This window comes from Phoenix dactylifera, chromosome 8, assembly GCF_051530095.1.
Source record: "Phoenix dactylifera cultivar Ajwa chromosome 8, Ajwa_hap1_PhDact_Kaust_v1.1, whole genome shotgun sequence".
NCBI classification, from domain to species: Eukaryota; Viridiplantae; Streptophyta; class Magnoliopsida; order Arecales; family Arecaceae; genus Phoenix; species Phoenix dactylifera.
Window position 1 is genome coordinate 7638641 of NC_143197.1, and position 24657 is coordinate 7663297.

The 24657-nt window shown below is 38.9% G+C and overlaps 2 protein-coding genes across 4 annotated transcripts in view; both read left to right on the forward strand.

Annotated features, from left to right (window-relative positions):
- LOC103698675 (protein SEMI-ROLLED LEAF 2-like) overlaps positions 1-9716 on the forward strand; it is a 29157-nt gene extending 19441 nt beyond the window's left edge. For all 3 annotated transcript variants that reach the window (XM_039122334.3, XM_088702654.2, XM_088702653.2), the window contains exons 12-20: positions 1048-1446; positions 1695-1844; positions 4093-4168; positions 4708-4829; positions 6415-6606; positions 6715-6855; positions 8301-8438; positions 8942-9142; positions 9225-9716. In XM_039122334.3, the coding sequence (XP_038978262.1) occupies positions 1048-1446; positions 1695-1844; positions 4093-4168; positions 4708-4829; positions 6415-6606; positions 6715-6855; positions 8301-8438; positions 8942-9142; positions 9225-9338 (1533 nt within the window). In that variant the 3' untranslated portion in view covers positions 9339-9716. The remainder of the gene's footprint in view (positions 1-1047; positions 1447-1694; positions 1845-4092; positions 4169-4707; positions 4830-6414; positions 6607-6714; positions 6856-8300; positions 8439-8941; positions 9143-9224) is intronic.
- A 1253-nt stretch (positions 9717-10969) lies between these two features.
- On the forward strand, positions 10970-22346 carry LOC103700979 (ATP-dependent Clp protease proteolytic subunit 5, chloroplastic-like). Its single transcript, XM_008782891.6, has 9 exons — positions 10970-11245; positions 11335-11439; positions 11557-11674; positions 11762-11854; positions 14670-14715; positions 14808-14880; positions 21229-21263; positions 21370-21458; positions 21861-22346. The coding sequence occupies exons 1-9, from the start codon at positions 11112-11114 to the stop codon at positions 22059-22061; spliced, it is 894 nt and encodes a 297-aa protein (XP_008781113.1). The 5' UTR covers positions 10970-11111; the 3' UTR covers positions 22062-22346.
- Positions 22347-24657: the final 2311 nt, after the last annotated feature.

Genomic DNA, 24657 nt, shown 5'->3' on the forward strand with positions numbered 1-24657 from the left:
GTGATCTTTCGAATTTTTGAATTCCATGAAATTCCATTATGTCAGTTGTAATAGCTGTGATGGCTTCAGGGAAGGCAATCATCTGCCAATAACTGATTATTGGAACCATTGTTTTGTTTTGTAAACAAAGTTTCGGGTTGAACACATGAGAAATAGCAGTCAAAAGATAAGCCCGCTCAGAGATTAGTTTAGGAGAACTATAGTGTGGAATTCTCTATACTGCAAATTATAATGTATCCATGGCTGAAAAGCATATTCCATGTTTCACAAGCTCTAGAACCAGTTTATTTGTTATTGACCATGTAGTATAGGAAAACCAGTTTATTAAATTATTGACATTTATTTTGCTGGTAACAGACTAAGGTCTGTTACCATGTTTTATTGATTTTTGCAGTGTTAGGGTAAAGCTAATCTTACAGCACTGTTGTACAGATGATGTTCAAATCTCCTATTTGAATGTGCCATTTACAGCTAGTACATAATACAGTATAGACTGTGAAACAGACCAGAAATCGAAAATTATACACCAGCTGTGCAACCATGCCCTGTGAGATTTTATTTGGTATTGAAGCATCATTTGTATATGTATTGCTTCCTTATTTGACCATTTTTATGTCACAATTTGATATGTGTACTAATTACAAGCACATCATACTTCATGGTCATGATATTTTGCATTTTGAAGAAGCTCGTGCTGAGAAAAGGTAGTGCACTTGTAAAAAAAACATTTAGTGAGTTGACAGAGGGCCCCTCTTCCCCAAAATTGCCTTGCAAGGAAGAGGATACAAATGGATGGTGTTTTGTTTTAGGTTCATAATCGGCCAAGAAATGGGATAAGGATTGTTGCTCAATGTCAAGAGACTTACAGTGAAATGGAGCTTGTGAGGTTAACCTTTGATGCATGTGGCAAAAACTTGCGAGCTGTATTTATGCTTAAGTTATTTTTTCATTTCTTGCAATGAAGTTTTATTTTTTGTTGCTTCTGATTTTTTTTTCTGGATATTGTAGCTTACCAGATATGGCCTTTCATTGGTTAATAATGTGTAGGTGTTTCCGGAAGAACTCCTACTGCAGCTTTTGAAGGCTATGATGCATCCAGATGTTGAAACCCGCATAGTAGCACACCAAATATTTTCAGTAACACTTGTTCAAAATCCTAATCATCCAAGACATGAATCAGAATATTTATATGAAACTAAGAAGTGGCAGTATCGAACTACATCAGTATTTGCCTCAGCTACTGCTCTACTCGAGAAACTCCGAAGGGAAAAGGGATGTCTAAATGCAGATAAGCATGCAAATGATTCCCATGAGGAGATCAAGGAAAAAAGCATGGGTGATGAAGAGTGGAAACATGGTTGGCCCCGAAAAAGTTCACCATACCTTTATAAATTGAGCTGTTCTATTATTGATAGAATTGCTGCTTTCAACCGTTCTATGGAGGCTGTAAGTACTTGCTATATCATATGTACTTGTACCACGTCACTTTGGTACCTCGGTTTGATGGTTTTCACATCAACTAATACTATTTGTGGCATACATCTTTTTTAGAAGTGTCTATGTCCAAATGACATAATTAGCTTTCAATGGGCCCCTAAATTTCTTGAATTGCATTAACTTTTACTCTCCTATAAGTTCTTTTAATTCCCTGCATTGTACTTGTTATCATCTGATGTGTCGATGTATTGATGCAGGAAACTAATATTATGGTGTTAACTGAAGATCAAACTGCCCAATTACTTTCTGCCTTCTGGATACAAGTCAATCAGGCTGATAATTTGCCTTCAAATATTGAGGCTATATCTCATTCATTCAGCTTGACACTTCTTTTTTCCCGTATCAAGGTAAGTTGCCAGCTTTATAGTTATATAAATTGTTTCATCTATTATAGATAACTTCTCAAAACTTTCCTTTTGTTTATAAGAGCAAATAAATTGCAATTAACCATAAAAAAGTTTGCATGACAGGCAACTAGATGTGATTCATGATCCCGCTGTCAGAATTTTCCCCGTTTGGACGAAAATTGCTGAAATAATCATAGTTTAAAAGTCACATTGTAAAATAGGCAAACTTTCATTCAACGGAGCTTAGAGTACATGGTTTCCATTAAGTAGAAAAACTAATATTTTAAAAGAAAATTAATATTATTCTCATTTCTATTTCTTGGGTTTATTATTTATTTCTTTTTGTAATTCTGTTTTTGGTTTGTTGTGAGGAAGAAATCTTATTGTAACGGTATCAAAATATCAAGAAGAATATGAAATTAAAAAAGAACAAGAGGAAGAGAGATAAGAAAAGCTGCGAGAGAAAGAGGAGAGGAAATAGACATAGAAGAGAGAAGAAAAATATGCTTTATGGTTTGCTTTGGTCTGTGCAGCATCTAACCTATTAAAATCAAGTGCTGGTAACTTATTAGGGCAGAAAAAGACAGTTCTGCCCTTAATATGTGACAGGTCATATATAGCATGAGTTTGGGCAAAGGCTCGATAACAATAAAACATACAATAGAAAATCCCAAAAGGCAAACACCCCCTTCAACCTGGAGCATATATATATTAATCAAGCCCAACTTGACGCCAAGATTCTTTAGTTGATCTCCTCGGAGAGCCTTAGTGGGCAAATCTGCAAGTTGGGAACCAGATCAAATATGAGGCATAGTAATCTCTTTATTGGCAACTGGCTCCTGAACAAATGAAGATATAAAGATCTACTAAAATATTCTCAGTCCTCTCAAGGAAAACTGGATTAGTTGCAATGTGGATGGCAGCTTGGTTATCACATAAGAGGGGAATAGGATAGGAGATACAAATCCCAATTTCTACATATTAACTCCCATGTAGCTAATGCAATAGCTCTATACTCTACCTGTGCACTTGACTTGGCTACTACAAACTTTCTTGCTTTTCCAAGAACAATATATGCAATGAGAACAACCATACCATGAGATGTCTTCTTAAAAAAGAGCAAGTGATCAGCTTGACTTCTTTTGAATCCATCATCAAATAGAGCATGACTGAACTTATCAAACCGGGCATCTAGAGATTGTTTCAAATGATAAATTGATTTCTTCAATCGACAAACAAGTTTTGAATCTTTAGGTGAAGAAAACTTGGGGGTGTATCCATATAAACCTCTTCATGTAGGTCTCCATATAGGAAAGCATCTTTAACTTCAAGCTAAAACGTGAACCATCCAAGATTTATAGCTACTAAAACAACAACATGAACAGAGTTGAGCTTTGCCACTGGAGAGAAGGTTTCAAAGTAATCTGCTCCATAAGTTTGGGTAAAGCCCTTGGCTACAAGTCAAGCTTTATACCTCTCAAGAGAACCATCAGGTTTATACTTAATTTTATACACCCAATGTCCAACTGTCTGTTTTCCTTTAGGTAAAGGCACTAAATCCCTGGTTCCTTTTGTTTTCTTTGGTAGTGCTCCCATATCATCTATTATAGCCTTTTTCCAACCAGATTGTGCTAACTTGAGGTTGTGTGACAAATTATGAACTTCACTTGCTTATTGAATCAGTTTATGAGCTGGATGGCTTAATTTCATTAGCTTTGATATTGTAACAATGTAGTTTCATAAAAGGGGAAAGAAAACCTAAAAGAGGTTCGTGAGAGTTAAAGACTTACAACCATTTACCATCAATGGAATCTAAGAAAAGCAAAAGCTACAATTCAATTAACTCCAGATTTTTTATAGAACTGAACTGTAGACCTACATGTTTTAGTCACCTCTTAACTAAAATTTTCCACATGATCCTGCAGAACTGGTATACTATGGTCTGCATTTCTTTTTTGTAATTAAAGAAAAACCTCAAGAAAGTCTGATAAGCTGATAGTTTTTCTGAAATATCTGCTTCATGGTTTTTTTGTCATGCTGTAGAAAGTTGATTTGAAAGGCTTCTACTGAATGCATTGGAAGAATGAAGAGAAACTGCCACTAACTTCTGCTATGAATTTTTATAGTGATTCGAGTAAACCACATGTTTATTTTTCTTACGTGATGACTTTTTGATAAATAATTAAAGTTAGATATCATCTGTAGTTTTGACCTAATGCTGTAAGAAAATTCTCTTTCCTTGTTGCAGAATTCAAATCATAGCAACACGGTGCGATTCTTTCAGCTACCATTATCTCTAAGAATTGCCTCCCTAGACCCAAATGGTAAGATAAGCACCAACTTCTAGTGACTATGATTGATGATGCTTAAATTGCCTATCGTTTTTCCATGTGTTGGATCGATTAAAAGTGAACAATTTTAATAGAATGATGCTATGTCTTCGTTTGATCTATAGTCTAGAAGCATCCAAATCAGCTGAAATTTGATAGGTATATACTTAAATATTTAGATCAAGATCAACGGTTTGGATTTGCAAATTATACAATGTATAATATACTTTCGGCTCACTAGTTGTGTTGCTACTGTTCATTTTGTGCTTGTTTGATTAGGCATAAGATCTCTAAAATAAATGATTTTTAGTCCTAGTCTTTGGGCATTTATACAGCATAGATTGTGGTCAACAGTGTCGATTTTCATTTTGAGAGGTGCATTATTGAGTTCGGCTATGCACTCTAGTGAATTTGGCCCCAGTGCATTGTTGGTCAATATAATGGCTTTGCTTTTTCTGTATCCTCTTAAGGCATCATCTTTACTATCATCATTTACGGACTGCAATCTGCCATTGAACCTTTTATTTTGACAGGAATGCTGTCTCCTTCGTGTCAGAGATCTCTTTTCACTTTGGCAACAGGCATGCTAGCATTTGCAGGAAAAAGCTATCACATCTCTGAATTGACTAACTCGCTATTCTGTATATCTTCTGATGTAAGATTTAAAATTCAGAATTCTATCTAGTTCATAAGTTTTATCGGCATATTGCTAATCAGATAATGCCAAATGTTAATATGCAAGAATTTGTGTTAAACACTCTTTCTGGGATTTGCTTTCTGCAATGCCACGTGCAAGGCCAAGCTCCCAAAAATATACACATTAAAATACCAGTAGTATTAAATATGCACCTTAGCAAGTTTCCTTTATTTGAATATGTTTTCCATTGTGTTAACCCAATTAACACCTTATATGTTACTCTTTATTATCTGCAAAAAACATGCACCATAGTGCCCCCTTCATTGGAAAAAACATTAACACATTTATAATGCCACCAGAACAATTGTCATTGCTCCAAAAATGTCCTTAATGATTTTAGTATGGCTCTTTGGTACATACACTTTCGACGTTATCAGTTTACTAAGCACCCAAGCGATTACCCTTTAATTGGCACAAGTGGTCTTATACTATGTTATAGGTTTTCAACAGGTAAAATATTAAATGCATTGCTGTATTTTCTCCTCTTAAACAATGAAAAAACCTTCAATACCGGACCTCCCTACATAAAGCTACTCTGCTTCTAAAGTTTTTTTTTTCTTTTTTTGTGTAATTTTTAGTTTTTGTTCCGAAGTCCTGCCTCCTCTCATAACTACATAATGTTGCTAGTACATTTAGTTGTATGGCAACTTTAATCTGCAACTATACCATCTGCATTAAGTTGGTTTTGCAACTGTTCTATAAGATAGGAAAATGTTTTGCTAACAGTTTCCTGAAAACCAGCGGGGATGTCTGGGCAACAGAGAAGCTACTACAGAAACCTGCAATGTCAGTTGGCTAACAGAAAATCTTTCTACTTCTATTGGGTGGTAGATTTATTTATTTATTTCAAGGCTTTAAGTATTGGTACTTGTACTGGTACACTGGTAACCCTTTTCGTTCGGTCAGAACAATTGTTGGTACAGTATGCTGGTCCAATACCTAATTTATCAGTATGGGGATGTACTTTGTAGTAGTTCCCCAGAAGCTTGTATGCTATGCCTGATACAGACTGGTACAGTCTGTAGCTTCAACCATGATTTATTTATTTCCTGTTGTTCTCATTTTTGAATCTATTTGCTTGTACTAATTGACTAAATTAGTTCTGATTCTTTCTTTCTTTCTAACTAATAAAAATGTATTCCTTTTTTTTTGGAACTGACTCTACTTCATTTATCCAAATTGTGTGATGTTATACATTCATGCTTACTAATTATGGTTCTTCTTAGTCCTCTACTATAGTCCTTGTTAAATAACTTAAGATATGGCCTTTTAATTTTAGTCTTCATGTGTCCCTCTGGAAGTGCTGTTGATCATTCTTTATCAAGTTGATCCATCTTTTTAAGTGGGACAAAGTTTGTTGGTTACGAACTACTCCATATAATAATCTGGTTATTATATATTGAAACAAGGAATGAGAATGTATGGATATCACTTTTGAGGATAAATAAAATTTTAAGTGTTTTGGTTCAAAATACTTCAGGATACTTTATAAGATTCAACTTGTCTATCTAGTGTTCACTATGTAGAAATTTTCTTTCTACAGATTGACCCATATCTGAGGGTTGGGGACGACTTGCAAATTTATGTGAAGTCTCAGTCAGATTTGAATGTATTTGGTTCTGACATTGATCAACAAGCAGCTACATTGATACTAGCTGACTTGAGAAAAACAGTAGGCGACTCTGACCAGCATTTATTTGATATCATTGTTCAAGAGCTTTCAAGGATAACTGATGTAAGTTCTTAGTTGAGTGGGTCTTTTGACAATATCTGCTGCAACTAACAGAGTTTGCTGAAATTTAATGTGGCTGCATAATTGTTGCATATTTTCTTGTTTCTTCAGCTGGAAAAAGATGTCTTAGCCAAACAACTTACTGAAACTTTCACACCTGAAGATGTGCCCTTGTTTGGTTCAATGACAACTGTTGACTGGGTCAGCATACAAGCTCTTGCAGTTTCTGAAGAATCACTCTCATTTGATGAGGTATACTAATTTAAACTTCAATTCCTTTTCCATAATAACTTGGATGGTCTTGGCTTTTCTGGTAAAAAAAGGTCATAATTTCAAATTGTTCTGCAGTCCCGCATCGGGCTTGTTGGTATGATGCTTATATTAATAATTTTATGGGACAATAATTGGTAGTTGTTCCCATATATTTATAAACATAATGAAACCTAATGAAAACAATCACTTCAACTAGAAGGTATATATTATGAAATGTCTCTAACACCATGGTTTTTGTTATTTGTGATGCCTAATCTCAGGGACTGATATTTAACGGCATCACTGCTAAAGTATACATAGTAATGTTATGATTATTCAATATTTGATCATTTTAGGATCTCATCTTTAAAACTTCTAGCCCTTCAAATTGATTGATTAAAGTGTGTAGATCATTTGATCAATACAGGTGCATTCTAGATATGATTTGTACAAGTATTGACCTATTGGATGATTTACATATGAATTTTTATTATGCGATTTTGTTAGCGACTTCTATTTGCAGAACAGTTAGAGTCACGGAACTTGTTCTGGAGTAGAGACCTATCTTCTTTATCACTAATTCACCGGGAAAAACTGTCATCTTCTCCAGAATTTTCTAGTTGCTCGTCATTTGCATATATTAGATCCACGTAGTGGATCATTATGGAGACAATGCGTACTTTATGGTGATAGTAGCTATTTGTGAGACATTAAAATGGTCAAATGACTGAATACAAAAGACAAGTTGATGAGGTTTCTGGAAATTGATCTATCCATGAATTGGCTCATCTGGAATGGAAAACTGAATGTATTAGCCCCTAGGCTACAGCAGTATCATTGGGTCATGATTGGTGCATATATGGAGTCTCTAACTGTACTATCAATGTTTCTGTTGTAACCCAGTTAAACCAAAAATTTAGAAATCGACCTTCAGACATTGATTTGAAGTAGTACTGACAGAAGATTTGGTTCTGGAAATTAATTGGGCAACACAAAAGAAGATGGCAGAATTGCTTTGCAGGTGCAGACATCTGTTTGATCTGTCGCAGTGTTGCTTCCCATTATGAATACCAGCTAATTTTTAGAATTGGACAGACGGCTGTCTGCAGTTCCTTTATGTACTTACGTATAAATTTGTCATAGATTTTCAATTGATAATATATCAATGTTTACCCTTAGTAGGAATTTAAATTATGATTAGTGTTCATGATAGAATATAAGATCATTTCAATGGTAGAACATTATTTCTGAGCATTACCATAATTGATCTTATCGATAGTTCTTAAAAGTTGTTATCTTGCTTTGCTGTTTTCTCTATTAAAAAAATTAATGGAGTTGCGAATCTTGATGACCTAGTGAAAAGCTTGTTGGTGCCACTGTCCTTGCTTGGTATGGCTATGACGTGCACTGAAATTGAAGATTGTGTCTTTTGCATGATGTTACAGGAATGTTCAAGAAGTTCAACTATAGATGGTGATGTAGTTAGCGAATCTCCAGCAACCGATATTCACAAATTTATCCCCAGGATGCCTGCATCACCAGCCTTGCCCGATGTTATTAATGTTGGCCAATTGCTAGAATCGGTATGTTTTTCCTCTGAATAAAGCTGTGCTTATGCTTCTGATTCTGTAATAATTAAATATTCTAATTTTCACAGGGTTTGGCATTGGTAAAGAATGATTGTATCATCTTAAACCATGTTTTCCAGCATTGCATGCATTTCGGTGATATTCTCCATTGTACGTTTTGGTCTTAGAAATATGGTTGGATATCAATCAGAAAACCTACACTATTAAGTTTTTTTTTCTTTTTAACTTGAATAAAATTGCTTACTGGCGCTTCTGCAATCCAGTCTTAGTGATTGCTGTGCTCGGATAATTAGACTTTCCAATTAAATATGCTAAAATTTATTGTTTGAATGGCATAGTGGCAGATCCATATAGATATGCAATAAAATATATAAGCAGTCCATATTATAGGCCATCACAAGAAAGCTTACAGAATGATCATTCTCATCATCTTGTTTGCCTTAATTTTTTTAATCACTTTTCTTTTTTCTTTTTTTTATCTTTTTGCATATTACCAGGCCCTCCACGTAGCTGGTCAGGTGGCAGGAACATCTGTCTCAACCTCTCCCCTCCCCTATGGGGCTATGGCTAGTCAGTGTGAGTCCCTTGGCATGGGCACGAGGAAGAAGCTTTCAAGTTGGCTGGTTGGCGGTCATGACTTGATACCAGGCAATCCAGCGCCAGCTTACCCAACGGGTGAGCAGTTGGCAATTCGAACGGTAAGCCAGCAAAATGATCTGCCTCCGAATTACCTGAATTACCTTGTTGCAAGCGAAATTCATATCTGCGGTACCCATGCAGGTAAATGCTTATGGTTGTGAACAGCAAGCTTTGATCCCTGTGGAACCACGTCCGGCACTGAGACTGCCACCTGCTAGCCCCTTCGACAACTTCTTGAAAGCTCTCTACTACTGACCCACATGTAGTGTGATTATCGTGTATCTATCTAGGGTTGAGAATTTGGCCTGCTGGTTCTTACTTCGTTGCTTTAGGGAAACCTTGGGTTCCCTCATCAGAGGATGCTCGTTTGCAGTGCCCGTAGCATATCAATGGTTTGTATGATAATATTCTATGAGAATACTTAATGTTCTGGCTTCCAAGCAGTCAACGGGTGTTATTTTGTGAGGGGATGTCATCATGGTCATGATGCCAATGGATGCTTTAGTACCCTCTCTGAAGAAGTATGAATTATGGATGCCATATTGTTGAGTCTGTGAAAGGTAAAATGAATCAAGATTCTCAAGACCAATCTGTACTTGTACAGGATTGGTATAGATTGATTTGGTGCACTGATATTTGGTATGCTCTCTGATTTGAATATCGGTTACCTGCATGGTATGGTATGGTATGTTGTGCATGAGGTGAATCAGGGTTGAACGGTGAAATGAATCTTAAAATGTCAATGTTTTCAAGGTTTCAATAACTAATTGGAGATCTTTTAGTTTTTCTTCCAAATTTAACAGGAGTTCTGTGTCAGGAGAATGTGTTTTCCTTGTATGAGGAGGTCTTCTGCTCCCTGTAATTTTCATATCTTTCGGTCTGGAATGGTGTGGCTTGGAAGCTATTCCAAGAGGGAACTTCCACGACATCGTCAGCGTCAACCATATATTACCTGTCGCCAACTGTGGATTCATGTTTTGGTGTCTGGCATTACATGATGAATTGCTGGATGCATCCACCGCCTAAGATATCATTTAAAAGATGGCAACGGAAGAACCGAGGCTGAAGTGTGAACTAGATGGGATGAGTGGGGCTGCCGATCTTGTAGCTATAAAATTTGGGTGTCCTCATAATTGAGGGGGTTGCAATGACCATTGGGCAAATGATTTTTCTCATAAACTAATTAAGATATTCAACCATTAAAAAATCAGTTTACGGAGGGGGAAATTATATTCTTGTTAATGTATTATAATGAGTTTTCGACTACCAAATATTAAAAGTCACTTTGAGAGAATGATTAACTTCCTTGTCATACTATCATGGTATATACCATTCATTGAGAAAAATTCAGCTAAATGCATTGCCCATAAGTAAATCATTAAATCAACAGCAGTCTCCATGGTGTCTACGTGTTAATAACATGTTACCAACGTGCTAAGAAAAGAAATTAACCAGGCCTGGCAACGGTGTTAAGAGCTTAACATAATCTCAAGGAACCGGAGATGTTGCAGGGTGCGTAGATCAAACGGCTCTTAACTACAAACCAATGACATCTAGAGCCGGGTAACGGGAGATGTTGCAGGGTACATGGATCAAACGGCTCTTAACTACAAACCAATGACATCTAGAGCCGGGTACTCAAGGCTAAGAGCATCATCCTGGAGGAGGACTTAGCAGAGGTGATTGAGCGAATTTTACAGAAAGAGCCGGAGATGTCCAACCATCCGTTCTAGATGACATTTGGAGGCTGCTGAGGAAGTATGATGTATGATGCCTTTCATGTGTTTCGAGAAGCGAATAGAGAAAATAAATAATAAAATAAAAATAATAAAATATTAAATAAAGAAACCTCCTTCCTCTTTTTTTTTTTTTTTTTTTTTGCTGAAAAAAAAAAAATCTCCTTCCCTCACCGAAATATTTCCGGCGATGGCAAAGAGCCAAAGCGCGGGGTCGTAGCTCTCCGCCGCGTCTCGTCTTCTCATCGGATAAGAGAAGCGAACTCGAGACCCGAAGAAAAGAAGCAAAGAGATGGCCATGGCGAATTCCTCCTGCGTCGCGGCGCCCGCTGCTTCCCCCCTCAAAACCCTCGCCAGAAACCCTCCGCAAACCCTCCACCTCCCCTCCCGAATCCGCCTTCTCTCCTCTTCTTTTGCTTCTTCCAAGTACTCTTTCCTCCTCTCTTCTCTCCTCCCTCTCTCTTTCCTTCTCTTTTGCACGGTTTCGTCTCAGTGCTTGCTCTCTCTCCTTGCAGGAAGTTTAGGAGGCTCGTCGGCACCTGGAGCTCTCCTAAGGCCGTCTACTCGAGCGGCTCCTGGGCGCCGGATCGATCTCACAGGAAAGGGGTTTGGTCTATTAGGTATAAGCTACTGTTTCTCTCTTTCTCTCTTTGCCCGTCCCCATTTCCTCTCTCTTGATTGCTTCTTGGTTTTGTGCAAGGATTCCATTCTTTTTACTGTTTTTGGTGGTGATTCAGGGATGATTTGGTAGTGCCGTCGTCTCCCTACTTTCCAGTGGAGGCCCAAGGAGGGCAGGGGCCGCCGCCCATGGTGCAGGAGCGGTTCCAGAGCGTTATCAGCCAGCTCTTTCAGCATGTATGGATTAATGTTTTTTGGACACTAGGGATTGGTTTTATTTTTTTTTCTTGAATGATGAGAGAGTAAAGATTTGGTCTTTTGTAGAGGATTATACGTTGTGGTGGACCTGTGGATGATGACATGGCGAACATTATTGTGGCGCAGCTTCTCTACCTGGATGCTGTTGATCCTACCAAGGTCTCTGCTTAGTCTTGTTTGCTGTTTCTCTTATGATTATTAGTAACTTCATCTTAGGTTTTGTTTGGTTGCTGCGAATTAATAGCATAGCATAATCTCCTTGGTTTTCACCCGTTCTTTTCATTTCTGGATTCTTTCTTCTGTGGTGAACAGAGGTAGTATTGATTCTGGTTGCATGGTTCTTCTACATAAGGAAAATGTCTCCTTTAGCTGGAGGGCCTACAGGGCACATACTAGATGAATAGAGTAGCCTACTACTTTGGAACCTGATACTTCTTGAGGTTTATAGATTTTTAATTGCAGTACTTGTTGCCAGAAAGAGCTTTCATGGGTTGTTCTGTTTTGAGTTTATAGAAATAATTAACAAAAAATGTGATGAAATGCTCAAGGCATGTTCTTATGATTTAATTACTGTCAGTTCTTTGTCTACTTTTATTACTTTTTTAAGTTAAATCTGGTATTACTTAGTGCTTGTTGAGTTAGTTGCTAGGGTGTTTTCAAACACTTTTCAGAAATCGGAAAGAAACCAGCCATGCCATCCCAAGTAACTCTTTTTCAGGTTCATTTTCATGACCTCTAGGTTGCCTTTGGCTGTTATCCTTTCATGAGCCACTCTCCTTCTCGGGTCACCCTTAGTCCCCACTGCAAATGGCTATTATCATTTTAAATTTTTAATTACATCTCCACAACTCTACATTCAGTCAATATAAATCTTCCTTTATTTTAATCATTTGAAATTCTACTGTTCCTAAAATAAAGTGCCTTAATGTTCTCATTTTTGGGATGCCCGTGTTACTCATTCGACAATCTCTACTAGATAATGCTTTGACCCATGTGAAATTTGTCAACCTTGTTATTGCCTGATAAAAATTTTCTTTTAGTCTTGCTTGCTTGTTGAAGCATATATTTTCAGCCACTCTGCAAATTATTGAACATGTTTTCATCTTTCATTTCATTCAATGATGTAAAAGATTTTAGATGAGAGAATAACTTCATTGTCATTTCATGCCCATAAAATTTACCAAGGTCTTGCACCCATATAGTATTATAGAAAAAAGTTTTCGTGGATCTGAATTATGTAAATTTATTTATGATTGCATACACAAGATAATGCTGAGATGTAAGCAAATGAATACATTATAAACGAACAGAAGAAGTATAACAGCTTTTGCCCATGCTTAAAACTAAATATGAACAGTTGGCATCATTTTTTTTTCGTAGTAGAGGTTGGATAGGTAGTCTTAGAAAAATGAGGAGCTTGCATGTCCAATCATTAAGCTTCAATCTATAAAGGCGTATTATCTAACTAGTTGAGAATAACTGTAACCATGAAACAAGTGTTATCCCAACTAAATTATTTTCAGACTTATTCATCTTTGCTACTATTGTTGATAAAAACTTGTTTAGATGCTTTCACATAACATCCGTCTTTTATTTGGTCTTGTTCCATTATGCTGCCCTTCTGTTCCTATCAGATCTGTCTTAAGTCTTGCTTGTGCATGCCTAATGGATCTGAGTTGGATCGTTGCTCATCGGTGCAGCTCCCGTGCTTTCTTTTGAGGATACAGGATTATATTCTTTTATCTATTGATTTTTATCCTTGGAATCTGTATTTTTCAGCTGAATGCAGAACTCTTCTAGAGTTCAGATTGTATGATCTTATGGTTGGTCACATCATTCTCAACCACAATATAGTGTAAAAAATCATAATAAATGACTATAATTCTAAATTGATGGCTGTGATGATGACCGAGCTATTGTAATTTGATGAATCACTGTCTATCATCAGTATGTAATATGAATAAACTACTAAAGTTTTTTCCATGAAATCGTATGATTGAATTTGAAATTTCAACTTTGAGATAATGGAGAACTACCTTAAGTTGGCAAAGAATATGGTAAACTTAAAAGGGTTTATAATATGTCAGTTGGTTTCTTCCTCTTTAAACACTAATGCATAGGAGCATGCAAAAAGCTATTTATCATGTTCCTGTCATGCATCTAACTTCTTGGATTGAGCTGTAAATAACCATCACTTTTGGACCTGTATGCCATTAGAATCTTAAGCTGGTGCTCTGATCTTTGACTGCCTGAATATCTTATTATTGACATTGGAGGTTCTTCAGAAGAAATTTAATTAATGAAGTTACATTGGAGTTTGTTAGAATGAGAAGCAGTGTCATTTCACTACATAACCTTGTTATGTTGACTCATCGTATTGGCTTTCTTCAATAAGAAGAATAAACATGAAAATGCCTAAGGAGTGGATGTGCGGTGCAGTTCACTTGGTAATGCATGTCAGGTTTTAAGGAGGTGAAGCTAAAAAAATACATTGAAGCATTGGCAATACACGACAAAACCAGATAGTCCAGGTTGGCAGCCACGCTTTTTAGTTGTCATTCATGGATAGTTCTAAGTAAATCATGTGTCGTCATTTGTCATGATTCAAGGTATAATAAGTACACTGATGTTTGACTGGACAGAAACAAATTGAATGAGGATGTTATTAGGTCCTGTCAAACTGCTACTGAATTTTTTTTGCTTTCATGAAAGTATGCAAGTGGGATTATAAGTGCAGTGACCAGAGTGAAACTCTGAACTATTTATTCTTCTCACACGGGCCATTGTTTTATAGATTATCAAACATTTCTTCCCTCCTTTCTAAATCATTTGTATTCATGAGAACTTTGTTGCAATTAATGAAAGTCTATTTCCTTTAAATAAGATAGTTAACTTAGTTTACAATTTATAGCTATTTGTCATTTATGTGAATTCTTAGAATCAAGCTTAATTTGTCACCTAATATTCCTGATAGGATATTGTCATATATGTGAATTCTCCAGGAGGATCAGTTACAGCTGGTAATACCTTCTGTCTTTATTCTTTTTTCAGTATGTCTTATATATCAGGCATTTTTGTTACTGAGGCAGTGGGATTTTGTGCTTCCCTTTAGGCATGGCAATTTTTGATACGATGAGGCACATCAGGCCTGATGTCTCCACTGTTTGTGTTGGACTTGCAGCTAGGTAATGACATTTAATAGTTTATCAGCTTTTGTCATTTGGTTAAACAGCTGAAAGTGAGCTTGCTTTTAAATCAGTCTTTAGAACTAGTTCTACCAACCAAATTTTCTCTTTTTTTTTTTTGGTGAAAACGGCAATTCATATAGCTCTAACCTGAGTACATCCTGCCAAGTCAAAAGAAAGTAAAGAGTACAAAGGGGGCGGGAGCTCTGCTCTGGATGTCCACAAGAACTCCCCGGAATGTCGTGCAACATAGGAGGCGACCCAGTCTGCAGCCCTGTTCGCCTCCCGAAAACATGTGCAACCTGATGCTCGCCTAGCTCAGCAACCAGCTTGCGAATATCGCAAATAAGTGGGTGACCATCCCCATACCGGTCAGCACACCGAATCCACTCGATCACCGTCGATGAGTCTCCCTCAATGTGCACCCGCTCAGCACCGAGCACCCGTCTCGTATAGGTAATCCCCTCCCAGGCAGCTCGAAGCTCTGCCCCAACTACAGTAAGACCTGGTACATGACGACCCCCTGCTGCAACCAAGCTGCCATGATAGTCTCTGATCACAAAACCAACCCCTCCAGACCTCCCATCTGCCGCCACACTGCCATCAAAATTCATCTTGAGAAAACCAGGGGGTGGGGGCACCCAAGAAACAAAAGCAAACCTGGGCGCTGTAAAAGCGAGACGAGTGTCCCAGATGTCCCCGGCCGTCCCAAGAGAACCCGTAGCAGCGCATGAGATCACCTCTCTAGCCTGAAGCACTGCTCTAAACACCACCAACCTCGGCGAGGATCTCCTGCCCTCAAACAAAACCGCATTCCTGTCCAACCAAATGTGATAGGCCAGGTATGCTCTGAGAACCCCTACCTCAACAGAACTAGGCTGCCGGAAAGAGTCTCTCACCAACTGCAGCAGATCCTGTACCGACACAACCGACAGGGGAAGAGGAACAGGTGACCTCCTCCAAATCTCCCTAGCCCTGGGACACTGCAGAAGAACGTGCCCAATAGTCTCCTCACTGACCGTGCACACCTCGCAGCACTGCGAGATCCGCATGCCCCGCCGAACTAGCACGCTCCTAGTTGGAAGGCAGCCCCAGGCCACCTTCCAGAAAAAGAGCGCCACTCGCGGATGGGTCCGCATCCTCCAAATCCACCCTCCCTCTAGCTGTCGAGCTGGCTCCACCCTGAACAAAGCCTGTAGATCCCTAGCGCGAACCTGCGTTCGCCCCGTCGGCGCCCACACCAACCTGTCAGTCTCCCCTCGCATCGGCACCGGGAGGGCTAGAACCATCTCCGCCAAGTGCGTCCCAAAGGCCTCCCTAATCATCTCCTCCCTCCATCGGCCCTCCTCAGAGATCAGCAGGTCACTAACCGTATGGCCCGCCAATCGTCCCGAATCCACCAAGGTCGGCAGACGACTGAGCGGCTGTGCAGTCACCCAGCAGTCTTCCAACACATCAATAGAGCGACCGTCACCAATAGCCCATCTAATCTCCTGAATGACCAACATAGCCCTGGCACACATCTCCCTCCAAACCGGAGAATGATAGCGAGTGGCTCTCACTCCAGGCACCAACACCCCATACTTCGCCCTCATCAACGAGGACCACATACTGCTAGGCTCCAGAACAAATCTCGCGACATGTCGGGCTGCCAACACCTCTCGCCTATCCAACAAAGACTGCAACCCCAGGCCCCCAAACCTGGTGGGCTGACACACCACCTCCCATGCTAACAAATGGATGCCACCTCTGCCACCATGCCTTCCCCATATGAAGTTTCTAATAAGCTGCTCAATGGGCTTCAAAACCGACACTGGAATGAAGCAATTGGAAAGTAAATATATAGGAATCGAAGAGAGAACTGACCGTACCAAAGTGATCCTGCCCATCATAGACAGGGAGTGCATCTGCCAGCCCTCCAACCTCTGCCTGATGCTGAGCTCAAGTGAACAGCAGTCCCTGCCTCGCAGCCGCCGGCCTGAGATCGGGACTCCCAGGTATCTCATAGTGCCCTCCTGCTCACCCACCCCTAAAGTCTCCATAATGGAAAGCCTCGCCGTCCGCTTGGTCGTCGGACTGAAACAAACTGCTGACTTCGAAAAATTTACCCGCTGACCAGATGCATCACAATAATCTCGGAGAATCCTGGCAATAACCCGGGCGTCCTGCCGCGACGCCCGGACTAACAGCAAACAATCATCAGCAAACAATAAATGGAAAATCGGGGGGGCATCAACCGCTGGCCTGTACACCTCCAACTCCTGGGCGATCACCGCCTGACGCAATGCTCTAGACAGAGCATCCGCACAGATAATAAATAGCAGAGGAGATAGGGGACATCCCTGTCGCAGCCCTCCCGATGGCTCGAAGAAATCAGATGGCGTGCCATTTACTAAGATGGCAAATGACGGAGCCCTAACACAGCCCATGATCCACTGAATCCATATCTCATGAAACCCGAACCCCAGCAAAGACTGATGCACAAAATCCCAACGCATCCTATCGTAAGCCCTCTCCATATCAAGCTTGACTCCCATCAAGCTCCTCCTCATCGGGGCCCTACCAAGATCAAACATAAACTCCTGTGCAATAAGAACATTATCGGAAATACTGCGCCCACCAATAAAAGCCCCCTGCTCTGGACTAATCAATCTCGGAAGGATCTCCCGCAACCTAACGGCAAGTATCTTCGCCGTAGCCTTGTACAAGGTGGTGCACAGGCTAATCGGACGAAAATGACCCGGCTCAAAAGTATCCTGCCGCTTCGGTATCAAGGTGATGAAAGTCCGCTGCCAATCAGGCGCCATCACTGCTGTACTGAAGAACCAAATTTTCTCTTTTACAAAGTACTTTGCAGTTATTTAATTATTACCTTGTTTGTATTTTTACATATTCATGAATGTCTATGCAGTTGCTCATGAATTTTGTATCATGTTATGGTTAATTGGTTACAGTGACATGCCATGATTAGGGAAACACGAATTTGTGATGAAATATTTTGGACTCTTGAAATTCTTTATTCTGGCAAAATCAAGCAATTACAGTGGTGAGCATGTAATTTTTTTATATAATTCAATGGTCGGTGCATTTTGTTGTACTGTGATTATTACTATAATTTTCATGAAGTAAAAGGTTGAGGAAATGGGACACACTAAACTTGGTCGCCATACTGCATCAAAAAGTTTTCCATCAGATTACATTGTATAGGAACCTGCATGTCATAGCATAAACTGTGTATTATCATTCACAATAACATCCTCTCTGTACCCTGCTCTTCTCTTTGACTTTGTCTTTTGTCTTTGCCTTCAATAGTAGGTAGTGTAGCATTCTAGACTAAATTTCTCTACACTAAATTTCTATTTGATTTTGTCTTGTGTCTTTTCAGAACCCCAGAAAAAAATTAATGTAAAATTTATATTTTATGATAGAACTGAGAGACCATAGAACAATTTCTTATAAACCATCTTGATGGATGGTGAGTTGGTTGTGACATCACCTTGATAGTTTTAAAAGCTTTTGCAAGATGATAGGAAGGGGTTGTAGAAGTAGGAGGTTTTTGTAAAAATTGCATGGAGATTTCATGAGTGTGTATACATCTAAAGAAGTAGTTTTGAAACCTAAACATTGGCTGAAGATTATTGTTGAGAATGTTAAAGGTAGGTACTGTTATCAAACTCAATGTGAACCACATCTGAGGATTGATGTGAAGAATATTGTACTTTCAATTGCCATGACCATAACCATCCAGTCTTGTTCAAGAAAAGGGACAATTTTTCTAATTAATGTTTAGGCTCAACCAAAGTCCATGTGCAGCTTTGTCAATCTCTTTTTTCTTTTTCCCTGAGTCAAGTCAAAAAATGAAACGTGGAACTGAAGCAGCAAGGTTAGTCATATACTTGGGATCTCTTTTTCCTGGTTTTCATGACTGGAACGTATCATGGTTTTATCCTTCTACTCCCGAAACAAATATACTATCCCTCATTGCCCTGCAATTTTCCTGACTGAGATGATAAATGGCCCTGCCTAAACTATATGCTCGAAGTATTCTAACATAAAAATGGTACTATTTTAGTTCCTCTGTGGGTCTCTAAAAATGTTAGGCGAGTGGCCTTTCCAACATATAGGTGAGAAGGAACTCAACCTCTATCTGTTCTTAATTATAAGAATAGCTTGATATTTTTCAAGATTCTCCTTCACCCTCCTGGTTCTGCCTTTTTAGATTATTTTTTCCAGTGCATACTTTTCTCTTATTCTAAATATCCAGGTCTTGTAAAGATGAAATGGATATGTATAGATAGTTATTCCATTGTTTCATATAAATAAGGTAAAGGGAGTGTGAGGGGAAAAAAGTGAACTGTGATTTAATGCTTCTAATGCATGTTTTGAAAGTAGCATGATAAGAGTCCATAACTATCTGACCTTGATCCGAATGAAGTAAAGATGGGCTAAAAAACATTGACTTACGATGCTGATCTTAGAGGGCGTATATACTAGGAAAGATGATTCTCTTTATCTGATACCCTTTGGATTGAACAAAAATAAGAAAATGAAATATGCATAGTGACGCTAGATGCTGTCAGGAGCAAAGAATATAATGCATTAAAAGAATTAATGTATCAACAGTGAAACCTAGGTATGAAAGAAGAGTCTTATAGGAAGGTGAGAAAAGTTTTATTGATTGAGACTGATTATTTGAGAATTAATGACAGCTTTATGATAATAAAAATGGGGATGCATAGCAAAGTTTATGGATATAAGCTCATACGAATGGGTATGTGATTCCAGGTGGACTTTTTTCCTAGAATATAATGTCAAATACGAGTCATGTCAGTTTCGCTAGATGCAACTTTTCAAAATTCAGTAGTTTTTGTTGGGCAATGATTTTATGCTCACTCCCATGCTACTTAGGTTCTTTACCCTCAACGCAACTTGTTTTTTCACATGATGGACATTACATGTAGAAGTCAAACAGGCTTCTAGTTCTTGCATGACTATGTGAAGTTGGTTGATAGGGATTAGGCTTGGTGTGGCTAAATGGAAAATTTAGGGCATTCCATCTACACCTATCATTTGGGAGGGATGGAAAGGAAGAAGTAACTGATTGCTCAAAGCCTTCAGTGCTGGACAAAATTCGAGGAGATTGTTAGATGTCGTAGAAGTTTTTAATACACAACCTAATGTTCTCATGTTCAGCTTCGCCCTTGTTTCACCATGTGTTAACAGTTTAGCACCATTATAAAATATCTTGCTTATGCTTATTATGCCATGTACTTTCTGGAGCTACATTTCAACCATGCAAAATATTGCAAATTATCAAGAAGTAACATTTGCTCCAGTCTCATTGCAAGATGCAAACCAGGCAAAATATTGCAACCCACCAATTAGATGGGATGATTTTGTTGGTGGTTGTATTTTTTTTGAGGAAAAAAATAGGTACAAAGTCTATTCACTTTCATATTGGTTATGCTTTTCATATTTTCTAAATGTGCTATACATTGCATTCCAGTACACTACTCGCTACCGGACCGAGAGAAAGAAAAGAGGGGGGGTGACCATTTATCGACTCCCGGAAAGCGAATCTCATCAGATTCTTGGGGGAAAAAAAATGCACATGTACCTTAGAAAGTAAGGGCCACCAAATATGCTGTTGAATCCATTCCAAATTGCAGTTAAGCAGTCATCGTTTTTGCTACTTTGAATAGTCTAACAGCAAAAATTAGCTCTCCCTTCTCTCATTCCTAATTCTGCTCCCACTCCTAATACCAAAGATACGAAAGACTGCTAATTTTTGAGAATAATTGGTGGGAGTACTACAAAATCATTTCATAGATATGATGGAAGAACTACATGTAGTAAATAATTCAGGGGACACGTTCTGTAGTTCAAATGGGGACAGTGGGCATGCACCCTCGATGCCATAGCCTCTTTGCATGGAAGACAAGAATTTGACTTATTTTTATACATTAGACTAGTAATTACAACTTGTCTCGTCATTTGGAATTTATTATTAAAAAATGAGTGGTGAGATATATTCTATTTAAATACTTTGCAATCACTGCTGTAGGATGACTTGAATATCTGTCTTTGAATGTGCTCTTCCTGTACTTGAGAAGTAGTTATGACAGTTCATTTTCACCTGTGCTTCAGTTCGTCAGTGATGATCTTATACATGCACCCTTCTCATCATGGCTTCTTGTTAATTATAATGCTTCTTCTTCCATCCCTTGGTCCAAATAGTCCTCAGTGTCTGTTTATATTTTCTGTTCTATGTTAGATGCTGGATTATTTCTAATGCACATTAAAGTCACTGACTTTTTTTGTCAATGTTGCTTGGCCTTTCGAAAACAGCATGGGTGCTTTTATTCTGAGTTCTGGCACCAAGGGTAATTCTTCTGAATTTTACTATGACTACACTTTCCAAGATCTGGCCTCTCGAATAACTTGAATATATTGTTTCTTAAAATTACATCCTTTTCTTCTGCAAACCAGGGAAACGGTATAGTTTACCAAACTCCAGGATAATGATTCATCAACCTCTTGGAGGAGCTCAAGGTGGACAGACTGATATTGACATCCAGGTAAGGTCTGACTTTGATGTTGTATCTGTTACTCAAGTTTGTAGATGTTTCTATTTCATGATGTATATCATGTTTGGCTGACTCCTTGTAGAGTTGGATGAGAATCCCCCCATGAGAAAGTCCCACACTGCTGTTGATTGGGGTCTCACTTTCCTGTTTCAATTAATCATTTAATCATTAGGCATAGCAAAAAGAAAGTAAAAGTGCCTTATGCATTATCCTTCAATGTCGGCTTCTAATTGTTTACAAAACATCTACTTCCTTTGGACAGAGAAAAAGATCTGTTGTTTAGCATTTTATTCTTATTTCTTTTTGTGCCTTTCTTAACGAAGTAAATGAAAATTTTGACTCATATCTGGGCCAACTCTTGATTCTCATGAACGCTCTTGTACTGCTTTTCAGGCAAATGAGATGCTGCACCACAAAGCTAATTTGAATGGGTACCTAGCATATCATACTGGCCAAAGCTTGGAAAGGATCAACCAAGATACTGACCGGGACTTTTTCATGAGTGCAAAAGAAGCTAAGGAGTATGGTCTAATTGATGGCGTGATCATGAATCCTCTGAAAGCCCTTCAGCCACTAGCAGCTTCTGATCCGTAAAGACCAGTTGTATCTGTGCAATGAATCCATGTTTGTCATGATGTGCATGTAGCCATTACTGGGATGGAATGTTTGCCACCGACTTACCCTGTTATGCACCTAAGGAGAACTTTATTCTTTGTATTGCAGAAAGTTTGCATTTACCAAAGCTTCTAGTGTAGGAAGCAATACGTCTTCTCAGTTTTTCGAACAGCTTCTGTACTATTGTATTGAAATTAGAGTACCGATCAGCCTTACAAGCAGCTTTGGAACTTCTCAATCTGCTCGAATGCCCCTTTAACTAAATGTTCTCTGCCTTAATGTTGTGAATCATTTTCATGTTAATTGTCTTCATCTGTCATTGTAAATATGAAAGAAAGATGTATGTTTGCTTTTCTTTGATTAGAGTTATTGTTGGATACCACTATCATGCGGACGATCGGCATTATTGATTATTTAGATTTTCTTTTTTGTTTTCTTCAGTATATTTTTGTGGGGGGGGGGGGGGGGGGGGGGGTGGGGGTGCAGCCAAATTATAAGATGGTCATGCCCTTGATGGTACAATTCCATGAAACTGAACCAAAGCAGCAAGATTTCTGGTTTTTGCTTGTCTCGATAATGGTCTCGCTGCTCCCTGTTTCATTTGTGGTTGGGGGTTTCGAATTTGCAACCCTGCGGCTAGTATGATGTTGTTGGAGTGAGCTTGCTAACTTCGAGCAACTCGCAAAGTATCCCTATCTTTGGTCGTTCTTTTCAAATGAAGATCGGAGGTTGTGTGGCCTGGAAGGCTTTCCTCCTGTTAATTTGCACAAGCCTGTAAAATTTACGCAGGCCATCTTTCAAAACGCACAGAAAATTACATGTCTTGTTACCAATATCCCATAGAAAATTATATTCATGCCTATGAATTTGGACAATTCACAGTCCCCTACAAATTTGATGATTTCGTAAGTGCAATAATAAACTATACAATTCTGTATATGGTTCTAGAGTCTGTTAAACTAACCAAAATGCCATAGAAGATTTGATTCATGAACTTCTGTTACTGTTTTAAGAATGCTATGATGACCTTTTGCCTCCTGTGTATCCCCCGCGGATTCCACCCATTATTCAGCGGACTCCGCTATATCTCATTCTGTATTCCCCTCGGAAATTCACTAATTATTCACCAGTCTCTGCTATATCTCCTTCAGCATCCCCCTCGGTTTCACTGATTCTTCACCGCTCTCTATTATTTTAAATGCTCTAAGAAGGTTTGGATGAATCTGATATCTGTATCAATCTGAAAGATTCAGTTCATGAAACTCATACTATTTTTGGAATGTAATAGTGGAACTGCCTTTTATATATTCTACTATGTTGGAAATGTTTTCATGAACTTTCCATTTATATCCTCCTGCGTGCATCTTCCAGATTTGAAATCCAAATCTCCAATTGGATTCACTATAATGGCGCACTGATGGTTGCTAAGCCCTATAAAAAGCCTCAGTGACCTTGTCAGTCCTTCCACCAACCCAATCACCATCGAAATTTCTCAGAGAAACACTTCTGCCTTCCTCTTCTCCAATCCAATTCATTTCTTCTCCAATCCCATCATGAGGAATTCAAGAAACATCATCCTGATCAGACTTCGATGGAAGGGTGGCTCAGCGACGGACACAGGAGATAACCCGGAGGCGCGACTTCCAGTGTCGACTCCAAGATATTGGTGAGGCTCGAATAGAAACACGGACCCATCCCCCTTCTTCAACTCAGAAGGGGTCTCGTTGTCTTCTCCCATCAGAGGTCGATCGAGGTCCGATCCGGGACCTCAAAGCGACGGATGGGAGAAGGTTTCCTTTGAGACGGCCGTGGCAACGGAGCTCGTCAGCCATGGGAGACTACCGATGTAATATATATATCTATAGATTCTTTTTTGTTTAAAAGCCTCTCAGTTCTCTATATGAATGATCTAGACTTTACAGCGTATTTGACTTGCATGAGAATTAAGGTTGGCGTTTGGCTTCGTTGTTTCAATTCCCTAACAGTTGTTTCTCTCTGTTCTTTTGTTGGTGGAGATTAGATTTGTCCCTGCCGACTCCATTTGCGTGTCTGGAAGCGAAAGCCTTGAGATGCAACTCCTCTTCCTCTGCACCTCCATCATGGTGCTAACTATTTAGCCAGGCCTTGAGGATCCAAATGAACGAGTGCTGCTTGACAATTGGATAGATCACTACGTTGTAGGAGGCCAGTTGGGGAGGGTGATGAACCAAGATGGGATCAAATTTTAGCAAATCCTGTAGTGGGAGTTATATGTCTGGGGATGGCGTCCCCTTATGTAGGTAGCCCCGGTCCACCAGGAAAAAAAAAGAGAGGCAAGCTTGTGTACGATAAATATATAATTTATGAGAAGGCTTTTATCTTATGTCCAATTTTTTAAATTATTGTGGATTATATGTATATGCGAACCATGTCTTAGGAGTTTTTTTTTTTTTTTTGCAAAAAGTTATATATTTAAAAAGGATTGGTAAGATTCATGAATATGCGTTTATGGTTATTCATGAGGATTGTTGGTGCATAGAAGATAATTATTAATATATAGATCGGGCTCGAGTCGGGCATAGCTAAATTTGAGCCC

Bases quoted from the DNA above. Each gene is read 5' to 3' on its own strand.
- LOC103700979 (XM_008782891.6), top strand. From the start codon at position 11,112: ATGGCCATGGCGAATTCCTCCTGCGTCGCGGCGCCCGCTGCTTCCCCC. The intron at 11,440-11,556 runs GTATAAGCTACT...GTGGTGATTCAG, and splicing joins AAAGGGGTTTGGTCTATTAG to GGATGATTTGGTAGTGCCGT. The intron at 14,716-14,807 runs GTAATACCTTCT...GCTTCCCTTTAG, and splicing joins AGGAGGATCAGTTACAGCTG to GCATGGCAATTTTTGATACG.